Here is a 13,119-nt window from a genome sequence, read left to right on the forward strand (position 1 = left end):
GGGTGATGATTTGGGCTTGTTTTGCAGTCACAGGGCCTTGACATCTTGCAGTCACTGAGTTGACCATGAACTCCTCTGTGTAACAAAGCATTCTAGAGTCAAATGTGAGGCCATCTGTCTGACAGCTAAAGCTTTGCCAACTTGAGTTATGCAGGACACAGGTCCCAACACAACAGCAACTCTACAATACAATGGCTGAAAAAGAAAAGAAGCAAGTTTCTGAGATGAGCCAGTCAAAGTCCAGACCTCAGCTGAAAGGTTCATGGGGTGTAGTTTTTATTATTATTATTATTAAACTGTTTTAAACACACTTTAGCATTTTGGCTTAGTTTTGACTGCTCAGCTATAAAAGGCTCAATGGGGTATTGTTGTCAACTGGCCAGGAAGAGTGGACACATAAGTTTGTGAATGGAATAACTTAAGAATGAGGTGATGTAGGATTTTGAAAGTCATACCATTAGTGCCGGGAAGTGCCTTTCAGTGCTGGGAAGTGTTCTGCCATTGCAAACAGTTTTACTTAAGTAAATGACATGAATGCTCTGCTGCTAATAAGAACTATAGTACACAACAAAAAGTTTCCTGACCACTGTGAGTCCTATTATTCAGTGTGGTGAGATAACAAGAGGGGGAAAAAAAACCACACACACACACACACACACAAAGGTGAGTTCAATCTGTATTTATTACCTCAAACATAGTTTGTTGAGCCACGACATCTAGCCAGTTAAAAAAAATACAGTAGACTTAACTTAAACATCAAAGCATTAAAAAGCATAACTATGGCATAGAAGAATAACATTCCTAAAATGTACATCTTTACAAAGTGTTTACAAATTCAACGTAAAAAAAAAAAAAAAAAAGGACAAAAAAAAGTGCAAAAAAGAAAAAAAAGTAAATGAAAACTGACAATCCCCACCAGTGAAACAGGACGAAAATGTACAATGGAACAAAAATACTTCATATTCCTAACTTGTGTTTGACGCAGTTTTCCTGACATGAACAACAGGCCACGATCTTGTGCTTTTTAAATGTTTGTGGGGTTTTCTTTTTCGTGAGTATTTATCAAGCAGTGCGTGATAGAAGCATTTTCGGATAATATTCACAGTATTTGATACAAATTTTGTGAGCTCCTAAATAATAATAAAACTCTTTCAATAAATATATTCTTTCATTTACAACCAGTCGGTGGCTCGCAGTAATAGTGACACGGGGCAGTAACAGAGGGATGCTTTCAAATAAATAGGACATTCAGAAATTAAACGAAATGTGGCATAAATCTTGGGTTTGCTTTGATGGGAAAGAAAAACAAATGTGTGACGAATTGTCGAGGTGACCTTTCTGGGAGTGAGGATGTAATATCAGTAGTGTGACAGTTGGGAGCGTCCCAAGACGTAAACTAGGTAAACAAACAGATGATGATCAATTAAAAAAAACAAAACTACACCATATACAGTACTGTAGTAAATCTCCTTAATCCTTTCCTTTGTGGTCCTCCTTAAAAGCAAAGGTTAAATTATAATATAAAAAAAATAAATCCACACACACGCACAATTTATTTATTGAGATGAACATTTAAGCTGTGCACGATGGATGGCCCCAGACATTAACACGTAAAAAACATTTCCGATTTGCTCACAGATTCAAAATAAATATTTAATCCTATATTTCTTATTGATCATCTAAAATATCAGCATCTTCTCAATTTTTAAAGCACGATACCCTAGAAAGGTGGTAGGCAGAGTGACGTACAACAACTTCAAATAGACTTACAAGTCTATGTTTAGTCATACTTAACCTATTGGGTCTTGTATTAGCCACCTAAAGGTGAAAAACTAGCCTGAGTAGCACATGTGAAGACTGCGAATCTGAACTGTATATTTGTAAAGCTGCTTGTTTGGAACTGTTTGATAGTGTAAGCAATTTTTTTTTTTTAAACTAGCCATGAATCTGGGTCACCTCTCCTATATAGGTAAATATTAACTAGAGATGAAAGTGCAGTTAAAATTAACCTTAAGAACACCACTGAAGAGCTACTTCTGGCATGGTGGTGGTCACAATCTGTCCACTAGATGTTTGAGTTTAAGTCTAAGACCTTGAGCACAGAAGAGAGTACATTTCAGTCAGTATCCTGAACTACTGTACAACAGTTCATATGACACCAGTTATGTCTACAAGGTTCAACACAAAAAGCAATCAAAGAGTTTGAATATTAAAATCTTTTCAGTCACACTGGACTCCTTTTACAGACAATTGAGGAACTTTGCTTTGTTCTAGCGACCCCTCACCCACACCCGATCTCTGGAAGTGCTAAGGCAGCTTACATGCAAGCTTTGATGTGGCGTTTTTGGACCGTTTAATTGGTCACCTATTATGTTAAACTTCAAAGCACCTGTAACAGAAGGCGAAGGCATTAACATGTCATTACAAATATGGCTGATCTACACTGAGAGTTGTGTCTATATTTGCTTTACATTTCTTTGTGTTTTAAGATGTAGGGCAGTCAAGGCCAAGCAGCATTGTTCCCTTTGTTGATATAGATTGGCTTGTTAGTTGACACACAGTCTTCAGGCATAAGCTGCTGAGCTCAGACACTGAAACTTCTCCCTCAGAGACTGGACGATGTTGGGCTGGCTCTGCTGCGGCTCGTTCCACAGGTATTTTTCCAAATGCTCGTGGTCCAAAGGTCTCAGCGGGGCGCAGGAGCGGATTGTGGTGCACGGTAGACTCTGAGACTGGATAACGCCCCGATTCTGACGGCAAGAGCGGCTGAGCTGCAGTTCTTCTGCGACAACCTGTCACGCTGTGTTCACTCTCATCCTCTGAGCGGATATCGGACATAGTCATCGTCATCTTCCCCATTGTCCTTGAAGTTGGCCAAGTAGTTCTGGGTAGCGGTGAGTATGCTCAGTGCAGAAGCCCGATTTCAGGACCACCACTTTTTGGCCATCGTGTAAAGTGAGGTCTGAAAGCCCCTGGGTAGACCGCTCTGGGAGGCTACTTTGCCGGCCATGCTCGGCCTAGACTTGGACCATGAAGTACTGTTTGTGGATCGATCCACAACGAGTCCGTTACATTTAAGTCCAGACTTCTCCTAGTGTTGGCTGCCAGTAGAACTGACTGACTGAGCAGACAGGGGAGGACTCTTGCGGGCAAAGATGGTGCATTAAAGGAAGGTATGTCTCTTAATGCGAGCTTGTAACGTGCTCTCTTCTTCTCAATAGGCGCGGAAATGCATGAGCTCCATCTCTGTGCCGGTGGAGTGGTCGGAGATGGAGGGAAGAAAGAAGGGGTGGAGCAGGCTGAAGTAAGGCCTGCGCTGAGGGGTAGAAGATGCTCGAGCCTCTCTCCACAACACGCTAGACGAGGAGACAAAGCTGGCAAGCTCTCCGTTGCTGTAGGTAGAGTGGAGCCAGTCCTCTTCCAGAGAAGTCTCAGGCATGGACGGAGAAGATGACAGACCTGGATGGGAGTGATGTGGGGTAGCAGAGGTTGGACTGGAGGAATCTTTAAACATCACCTGGTCATACAGATGGGAGTACTCTGCTATCCTTGCACCTTAAGATGGGAGGAAAAAATGATGCAAAAGAAGTGTTGAGAGGCATGTTTGCATTTTGTTCATAAACTACACAGCACTGTTATAGCAATAAAGGCACCATTTTTTGCTCAACCATATTTTGAGCATCTTAAAACTCAGATTTTTGTCTCTCACTGGACAAATATTCAATAATAACTTCAACATAATATAATTTAAGTGGTCTCAATAGGAAACTAGATATCTATAGCTCAGCTTTGGCCAATCATTGGCATTTCATTAAAAAAAATCCTATCGGTTGTTTTAAAAGTGAATCCATTGAGACAATGAAAAACTTGAATCAACTGCTATTCCAGCTGGATATGTTAAAAGAGGGCCTGCTGGCAAAATATGTCAGAGATGGGGACATTGTAACTGTATTGGCCTCAAGCTGAATTCCAAGCTCGCATTTCTTCTCCTGTGCAGGAGAAGAAATTCACATATTTTCGTTGTGTACTACATCATTCACATATGAAGTGACTGCATTTGTTTGTGCTGGTCTGGTTAGAGAGGAGAGCTGCCAGAGAAGGGCTGTATTGTCAAATTATGGCTATTTGAATAGGTGATCTACAGATTTCTACCCACTGAAACACAAAATGGAAACAAATTTAAACCTATACTCTAGCATCTGAGAATTATTATTATTATTTTTTACCTATGGCTGCACCTCCTTGTTTCTTCTCCTCTAAGATGGCTGCGAGGTCTTTCTGTTTCTTCTCTGCTCTGGCCCGACTGCAAGAGTCTCCAGGGTCCATGCTCCTCATGCGAAGCAGCTGGTTTGCTTTCTTAATCTTCTGGCTATACTGGCGTGCCATGAGGAACACACGGCTCTTAGTTTTGTCCATCAGTTCCAGGGGAAAGTCCACAGACTCACCCAGAAGGAGAGAGGAGGATGCCAGGGTGAATCCAGACCTGCCAGCTCCCCTAGGGAACAAACTGTGAAGGTCCTTGAGGGAATTTTCTCTCTGAGAGATGTTTCGCTGGGGAAGCTCCACCAGATCGTCATCCTCCAGGCGAAAGCTGCCGCTGCTTAGACGAGCCAGTCGGTTGCGGATGCTCTTCACGGTTCCTGGGGCGGGCTCTGGGATGACAGGAAGGGGGCGTGATGCAGGAGAAGGGCTGTGGGTTTCTTCTTCAGTGGTACCTTCACTTTGTTCAGGAAGGTTGATAACTGGGATGGTGAATGAGAGTGTGGCAGTGACTGGTGGGGGCTTAGGTTGATGTGTTGGGGAACTGGTGGGTGCACAGGCTGCAGGAGTATTTTACAGGAGTGCTCTTCACAGGGCTTTTTTTGACAGACGAGGTCTTCTTCGGCGACTCGCTGGCACTCACTGGGAATGCAGCAGGAAGTCGATCAGCTTTCTTCTCGTTTTTCTTGATGTAGTTTTCCAAGTCGTTCCAGAGTTCATCGACCTGCTCAGACATCTTATCTCCTTTCTGTGAGCTCTGAGAAAAGGTCTCAGAGGTGGAAGAAGACGAAAAATCGGGCTCAGAAGAACATGGGGCAAGGCAGGGGGCTGGTCCTTCATCCTCTCTAAAGTGGGAGCTCTGCTCAGAAACAAATGCTCTAAGCAGCACACTGTCCCTATCTTCTTTTAATTTATCACCTTCATTTTTTTCCACGACCTTGGTTGATGGCGGATCCCTAAAACAGATTGTGTCATAGACTATTCTCCTCCTCCACTATTTGAGTTCACATGTCCCAAATGACTTCCCCTCTTGTGTTAGTGACTTATGGTCCTCTGGCAAACTGTCTGGTTTGGACATAGACTCTTTGACCTCTGGAACATTGACTGCTCTCTCTGCCTCACTCTGGGAACGCTGTGGATCTGTAGAAGCATCTTTCTGCGACTGGCTTTCTTCAGGGTCTCTTCTGATGAGTCCCATGCTCTTTAGGTCCTCATAGCTGATATTGTCATAAACATTTTCAATATCATCCATTGTCAGCTGCTCAGCTGAGGATGATCCAGATATATCATTGCTGGATGATTCAGTGTGGATCACTTCCAGGTTGCTGTGACCGGCCTGGTCATCTTCGGGGCTCTCTCGAGGCTCTGTAGCCTTCTCTCCGGCACTGCTTGCCCTCCGCAGGACTCTGCTACCGCTGGGTGGAGGTTCAACCTGCACCGTGGGCACCTGTTCAACATGCCAGCTGCAGGGCCGAGCGGTCCTTGGCGATGAGGTAGCTTCTGATCTCTCTGAAGGCACCTCTGGCTCTTGTCCATTTGGCTCTGTGGGAACAAACATCTGGTAGATGTCCTCGTCTTCATCGTCAGGCTGCATTGTTCTCTGGCGGGTGGGGAACATTGCCCTGCGAGCCTGATGGTCTGCCCAAATGTTCCTCACTGACGGGTCACTTTCTGTTACTATTACAGAGGGAATGGGGGAGTCTGGAGGCTCCTCTGTCACATGTGGTGTCCTGAGGAGTGGTGGGTGGTGACTTCCGTCCCGTACAAGGGATTCTCTGGCTCTCTGAAGGACAGCAGAGATCATTTGTATTGCATGTGACTGAAGCAGCTGAAAAATCTGAGATCCAGTACAATTTTATATTGCATCTCTCATTAGCTCCAAATTGATACTGTACCTGTAGGTCTGCTGAACTCATGTTGAAAGCTTTCCACTGTTCAATGCTATCAACAGAAGCCTGAGGGTTCAGCCTCTTTCTACTGCCTTTGCCAGGCACCCGCAGCCTCTTTCCGCCTCCCTGAATGCAGAATTTAGAGTATTACCAATATGTTTGAAAGACTGGATTAACATGGAAACAAACTGGGGGATTTCCATGTAACCCCGAATTTCACAGGGATATTTTTGGCAAATTTAAATATAGTGCACAACTATAGGTAGCCAAAACCCACCAGACCACTGTCATCCTCATCGTCAGCGTCCTGCTGATGTGACTCCTCCCCTTCCTCCCGGTCACTGTGGTCATAGTGATCGCCAGGATCTAAGGACTCCTGTGATTGGTTGATGAGGCTACGGCTGCGGCCAATTGTGCCCAGAGCCAGCTGGGACACTGGAGAAAGCAGTGTGGCACCTAGACTTGTTCGCTGCATGGAGAAGGAACACATTTTGGGTTAAGTAAAATTTGTTCACAAGTGTGTGTACACCGACTCCTGGTTTGTCTTTGCATGACTCACTTTTTCACCGTCTGCATTGGCTGCATTCTGCTTAGCATTCTTCAGTAATTTGGACAGAGGTTCTGGGAAGACAGAAAAATAAATATATGATAAATTTTAGACGTGTGTTCAATTCCTTTCATTTGTATTTATTTTACACACTAAGCTATGAAACATAATTTTTGCTCAACACAATATTGACTGAGACTTTTCTCACCTTTCCTGCGCCCTCTACGAGGAGTGGGGCCTTCCTTGGTTTGAGGGGAATCCTTCTTTTCACCGTCGGGGGTATAGTGAAACCCGGGATGATCTGGGGAAAAAATTGGCAGTAGAGGAAAACAAATAAGTGATAAATGAATTAGAATTTTTTTTTTATACCTGCAGCAAAAAGAACATTAGACTAAAATATACCAAAAGTACAATTTTAATAAGTTATCACTAATTTAGAAATTGGTACTTACGTGTCGCATCCATTTCCAAAATAGCTTGTTTGGCCTGGAATTCAGAAATGACAACAAAAAATTTTAGGATGACTTTCGAATAACTTTGTTGCAATTGAGTCTTTTTTGATAAGCTGCATTAGAAATTTAGTGCTTTGCTGAGGTTCTTTTCTCAATAATTTTCCCTTTTTTTTGCTTTGAATGCAAGAATATTGAATTGTTGATAATAATTATTAAATTAATTACAATTCAACTACTTTAGTAGAACTGCAAGAAGACAATTTTGGATTAGAAAAAAATGCATGCATTTATTTCAATGCATTTTGACACTAGGTGGCACCATATTACTGTATTCACTATACAGTTCAACTTGAAACTTATCAAAGGAGCCTCTTCGTGGAAACTCTTTACTTTCTCTGAAAAGCCTTAGTTTTTGCTGCACATGTCAAAAGCCAGATGAAGAGATACAAAATAAAGTAAAGTTTATGTTTAAAGTGCTTTTCACAGATGTGTAGCTACAAAGTGCTCCATAAATATTCTTTACTTACAACTTAAAATAAAATACAAAAATTTAGGAATAATCTCAGTAAAACATAACAAAAAAAGCCAAAACAGAATAACATAGAATAAAAATAATTCTGATCATTAAAAACTGATGATGAATGCTGATAGGAACATGCTAGAAAGTGTAAAAGCAGGATAGGTGGATAAGGGAGTATGAGAAAGTAAGAGAGATGGAGTGAGTAGGAGGGAGTGACATTTTTCAGCACATCCCGCTCAGAGCACTTACGAAATCTTTGAATAAAGATGGGGCCTGTCAGGAGACAAGCTCCTCTTACCTTGGCAGGGATTTTGGCAGGATGGTTTTCAAGTATGAGTCTCTTGAGGTGTAAGATCCACATGCGTTTGTCTTGCTGGGATTTAGCCTGCGGGCAGATAGCACAACATCACAGAAGAGATAATCTCATACATGTATTTTAAATACAGTTCAAAAGGTTTGGGTTAAATCCTTAAGAACTGGAGAGCAGCTTTGTTGCATAACACATATTAGCTTTCTTTTTCAGCGCTCGTCAAAAAACAGTTATTAGGAAACAACAATGGCTACCGTTAGCCTTTAAACAGTCTACGTGTCTGAACAGCTCCGTGACGTGAGCCTGGGACTAAATACAAAACAATAAGACAGCTGCAAATCACGACGCGACAACCATCACAACTTCTGACATGCACAATGTTGCTCGTAGCTACATTTTCAAACGTGTAATTAAATCAAAAGGTGTTTGGTGTCTGGTTTGATATGTCTTCTCCTTATGTAATGTTGCTATACCTGGACTGTGTGTTGTAGTTTGGGGTTCTTGTAGTGAAACACACTGAACTCAGTGGTTCTTTAGGGATGACTTCCACCCAGCATCAGATTACAGCACTACAAGAGACAGGCAGGAAGTAGTGTTAGAATACGGAGCACAAGCATTAACTTAGCATTTCTTCAGGGCATGAAGTTCTTCAAGCTGCGCCACTGACCAGGATGTGAGCCTTGTACGTGTAGGTTTCTTCTCGTTTCTTAGTTATTAATAGAAGTTTGTCAAAGAGGAAGAGTGTTCGTTTCATTTTTTGGCACGCTGCAGACGAATGTTCCTTCAAGGACCAGCTCTCCATAGCCAATCAGATCAGGGCCCTTCCAGTTGGTAAGAAGGCTCTGGATTTCCTGCAGCAATCACAGGGTTACAGAGTAACGAGGGTTAAATATGGTAACAGCAAGAAGGGGGACACACAATCATGCCCTTGTGACGAAATTGGGAAAAAAAAACTAAGAAAAAACTAAACATATTTGTGTTGCAAAACTGGAGCACAAAAAATAAATACGATGAGACAACTCAACTTATCAAAAAAAAACAAGAAATACGGAGGAAAATGTTAAATGACTTGAACAAGGTTACTGGGTGGAAGGACAAACACACTGAAGCCTAAATAAATGTTTAGAAAATTAAAAGGGAAGAAAATTACAAAACAGAAGAAAAACAAGCATAAACTGACCATTTTTATGAAGCAAATACTTCCTTCAGACTCTTACGGAAATTGTTCCCCCACATTCCTGCATTCATCAGACCATTCTGTCCCCCGAGCAGATAAAAGAAACAAGCTTCCCTTTTATGTGTCTTCCTTATGCAAGGCCATCATTAGCCCAGTGGAAAATGCACTGACTTGTGTAAGATGCGGGGAGCATCGGGGCCTTGGCCGACTCAAACCTGGAGTTCACATAACTGTTGCGCAGAACCCTAAAACAATTTGTTCCTTGAAAGGTTTTCAAAGTATTGTAGCTGTTTACTTGTGGAACGCACGCAGGAGACGCCATCACACGTCATCCATGTAATGATTTATGGAAAGGTTCGGTCGTGATTTTAACGTATGTGAGAGAGCTCGCTGTACCTGCAACCTCACAGCGTGCTCGTGCTTCCTCTTCATGTCATTGATGTGCCACGCCACTCTCTGCATGGTGTCTATGGCTTCCTGTACGACCTCATAGGTCTCCGTGTCCTTCTCCATGTGGTTGGCTATCTCCTGCACAGGTGGCACAAATAAGTTAAATAAATAAATAAATAAATAAATATATTTTTTAAATGCTGCCAATTGGAATTTGCGCACAATGAAAGCAAAACATTCACGAGCATGTTCATACTACTATGTTTTGTTTTGTGTTCATAACAACAATGCATGCAGTGTAATGCAACAACACAGACACACAGGAACATGCATACTGAGCACCATATGTCTAAACATTTGGCTTCTCCATCAGAGGTGGGCTGGAATCTCAGCTTAGTAACTTAGCTGTAGACATGCATTCGCACTGGTATAAGTTAAAAAAAAAAAATAATAATAATAATTATGGCTGCACTCACATTTTTTGTGGGTAAAGACTAACTGTTTGGATGACGTGTGTGTGGTGTGTGTGTGTGTGTGTGTGTGTGTGTGTGTGTGTGTTGGTGTGTGTGTGTGTGTGCGCGCGTGCGCGTGCGCAAAAGACGTACATGCAATAGTAGATGGTACTTGAGGATTCTCTGCACTGGCTTGAGCAGGTAGGAGCCCAGGGGCAAGGAGTGCCTCAGAGATTCTTGGCGCTCGCCGCGGAAAAACTTGGCCAACGCCTTGTTTCTCATGCATTCTGTGAGCACAGCAACCGACCTGTGGAGACAAAAAGCAGCAAATAAGATGAGAATTGCAGGAAACTGTAATTTGACAGCGATGACGAGTGAGAGCTGTGAAGTAAAACTGAAGGAGGGGGGGGAAAAAAAAAAAAAAAAAAAAAAAATCACCCAAACACAAAGGGATTATTAACCAAGAGTGAGAGACATAACAGGGATCAGTATGTGCCCTGATAAAAACATTTAAGGAGGACTGAGAGATTCTCTTTCACTTTTTCGCTTGAACAACGTGGTTAAATTAATATTATGCTAATTCTGAATAACACGGTGAGGTATGTAAATTAATACACAATATGATATCTGAGCTGTTATGTGTACTTTTTCCATGAGGTTTATTATTCTTGAAGCTCTGGCAGCCATACACTGTGTGCACGTATATTTGCAAACACATACAAAAATAAGCCAAATTTGTGTCCCGCTATCATGCTACAGTCATTGGGCATTTTATTAAGTACACTTGTTCAACTGCTCATTAACACTATCTAATCAGTCAATGACATGGCAGCAACTTAATGCATTTAGGCATTGCTTGATTTGCTGATCTTCAAATCAAGCATCAGAATGAGGATTTTGAACATAGCATAGTTGTTTGGATTGAGCTGAGTATTTCAGCAATACCAGATCTACTGATCAACCATCTCTAGGCTTTACAGGCAACAGTCAGAAAAAAGAGAAAATACAAAGTGAGTGGCAGTTTTCGGAGTGGAAAGACTGCTTCAAGGCGATTACCACTCCCTACAGCCATGGCATGCAGAAGAGCATCTCTGAATGCACAACGTTGAAGCAGATGAGCCAAATCAGCAGAAGGCCACACTGGTTGCCACTTGTTTAAGATAAGAACAGAAACCCGAGCCTACAACTGGCACAGCCTTGCCAAAACTGTTCAACAGAAGGTTGGAAAAATGCTGCCCGGTCTGCTGAGTCTTTTATTCAAAAATAGGGCCAGAATCTCAAATATCAGTTTTTATTTGCGTTATTGATGCTTTTATTGTTAGCTTGGCCTGTATCAACTAATTTTTGCAACATATTGTACCACTCTACAGGCTCGTAAAACCACATTTACTGCTCGGTGGAGCTCATTTGCTGTCTGACCTACTGAAGAATAAAGAACTTTTTCACTACCCAATGGAGGCTGTATGTGTTTGAGTTTATGTGTACACACACGCACAGTGGAAAAAGACAGAGGAAGACAGTTGTGAACTTGTCTCTTTCTTCTGTGTCTTGTGTAAGTGTGTGTGCACTCATGTGCATGTCTGCATGTCTAAATTCCAGCGCAGCTCCACACAGGCCTCACATTGTTCTGGAGGAAACCTGACCTCTGAGCTCAGTGTGACCATGATACATCTACAGCTCGTGTGTGTGTGCGTGTCTGTGCATATGTAAGTGTCTCCCAGTCTGTGTATGAGTCTGTGTGTGTCGTGTGTGACCTTGATAGGGGTCACCAGCTGTGGTGTGGATGTAGGAGAAAGTCCATCTTAAACAGCTGACAACAGACCCCCCCCCCACACACACACACAGAACATTCAATTAGTCATCATTAGATTGTATGCATTTCCTCCTTCTTATGCCTTTTTATCAGTGTTTTAAAGGTGCACTGTGTCATGGCAGGAAGAACTGCTTCATATTTCAGTTCATTTAATTACACACAATATAGAAATTGACACAAAAAGCCCCGTACATTATAACACACAGGTGTCCCATGGAACTGAGGCACTCAGACAAAGCAGGATAAAACATTAACAGCATTAGCTATGATAAGGTGACAACTTTAATACCCTGTCTGTCAGTATGTGGGCTGTAACTCTGTCAATAGGACACCAATAAAGGAAAAGAAGAAAAAACTGAAAGAAGGGAGGGATTTAGAGAGACCTTGAGGCACAACTGACAGTAGACACTCTGACTCCTGCTGAGGAGGCTTCTATAGAGAGTGTCAGCTCATCAGAAAGGGGGGATAAGGTAATGCATTGAACAACATACACAATAGAGCTATGTGAGATGCTGGGACGATGGCATGTGAAGGTGAGATCAGGATGACTTTACAATTCTACAGTGGGCCCCATTAGTGAATAAGCGTGGTTGGTCTCACACACAGGGCGTAGCTTTCTCACCGTGGGTAGTTGGTGCAGTACTGGGTATAAATGTGGAACTCCTGACTCTGTAAAACACAACAACAAAAAGAGCAAATTAGTCGATGCAGCTTTGTAACATGAAACGAGACAGACTGAGGAGTGTAGAGGAGAAACGTGTCAGACGGTATGAAGTCATGTCACACTTGTTGGCACTGTATCTTAGTGGATGCATGAAGGTGCATAGCAAAGCGAAAGCACAAACCTGTACTTTGAGTTAAATGCTGGTGTTGATAATGGTAAGAAGCCAACAATAAAAATGCTAACACAGAGCAACTTAGCAGGTGTAAAGTCCACCATGTCATCAACAGCCGATGGGAAAGTATATAATTTTAGGGGTATTAACCAAAGCTTACCTGATGATGATACCAGATGAAAGGGGAGGGGAATTAATGCCCGGATTTTATGGCACTGGCAACTGCATAGTTGTTGAGATACTGTGGAGTTTGCTTTGACTGTTTTTTTGACACTTTATTATGTGGTAGCGAAATATCTTGTAAGTCTGTGAGGAGAACAATCACACCTCTGAGCATTTGGTCTGGATTTGTGCAATTTACTAATAATATCATGTCTGTCTGCCCATTTTAGGTCTTTGAAAAAAGAATAAGCTGACTCACAACAGTCACACGAGGTCGGCATTTGTTTTTGTCAGTGTTGCACAACTCCTTG

The 13,119-nt window shown here is 42.2% G+C and overlaps 1 protein-coding gene across 1 annotated transcript in view; it reads right to left on the reverse strand.

The window, feature by feature from the left end:
- Nucleotides 1–664: 664 nt before the first annotated feature.
- Nucleotides 665–13,119, reverse strand: part of LOC146501726 (pleckstrin homology domain-containing family G member 1) — a 62,572-nt gene continuing 50,117 nt past the window's right edge. Inside the window, 21 exon segments of the mRNA XM_085132004.1 lie at nt 665–2,768; nt 2,771–2,923; nt 2,925–3,008; nt 3,010–3,033; nt 3,035–3,153; nt 3,156–3,264; nt 3,266–3,555; nt 4,227–4,825; nt 4,827–6,043; nt 6,156–6,275; nt 6,427–6,618; nt 6,709–6,770; nt 6,905–6,997; nt 7,149–7,182; nt 7,967–8,053; nt 8,452–8,547; nt 8,646–8,726; nt 8,728–8,829; nt 9,552–9,683; nt 10,151–10,304; nt 12,433–12,479. Coding sequence (XP_084988130.1) covers nt 2,565–2,768; nt 2,771–2,923; nt 2,925–3,008; nt 3,010–3,033; nt 3,035–3,153; nt 3,156–3,264; nt 3,266–3,555; nt 4,227–4,825; nt 4,827–6,043; nt 6,156–6,275; nt 6,427–6,618; nt 6,709–6,770; nt 6,905–6,997; nt 7,149–7,182; nt 7,967–8,053; nt 8,452–8,547; nt 8,646–8,726; nt 8,728–8,829; nt 9,552–9,683; nt 10,151–10,304; nt 12,433–12,479 — 3,999 coding nt within the window. The 3' untranslated portion in view covers nt 665–2,564.

Source organism: Neolamprologus multifasciatus, chromosome 15 (genome assembly GCF_963576455.1).
Source record: "Neolamprologus multifasciatus chromosome 15, fNeoMul1.2, whole genome shotgun sequence".
Taxonomy (NCBI): Eukaryota; Metazoa; Chordata; class Actinopteri; order Cichliformes; family Cichlidae; genus Neolamprologus; species Neolamprologus multifasciatus.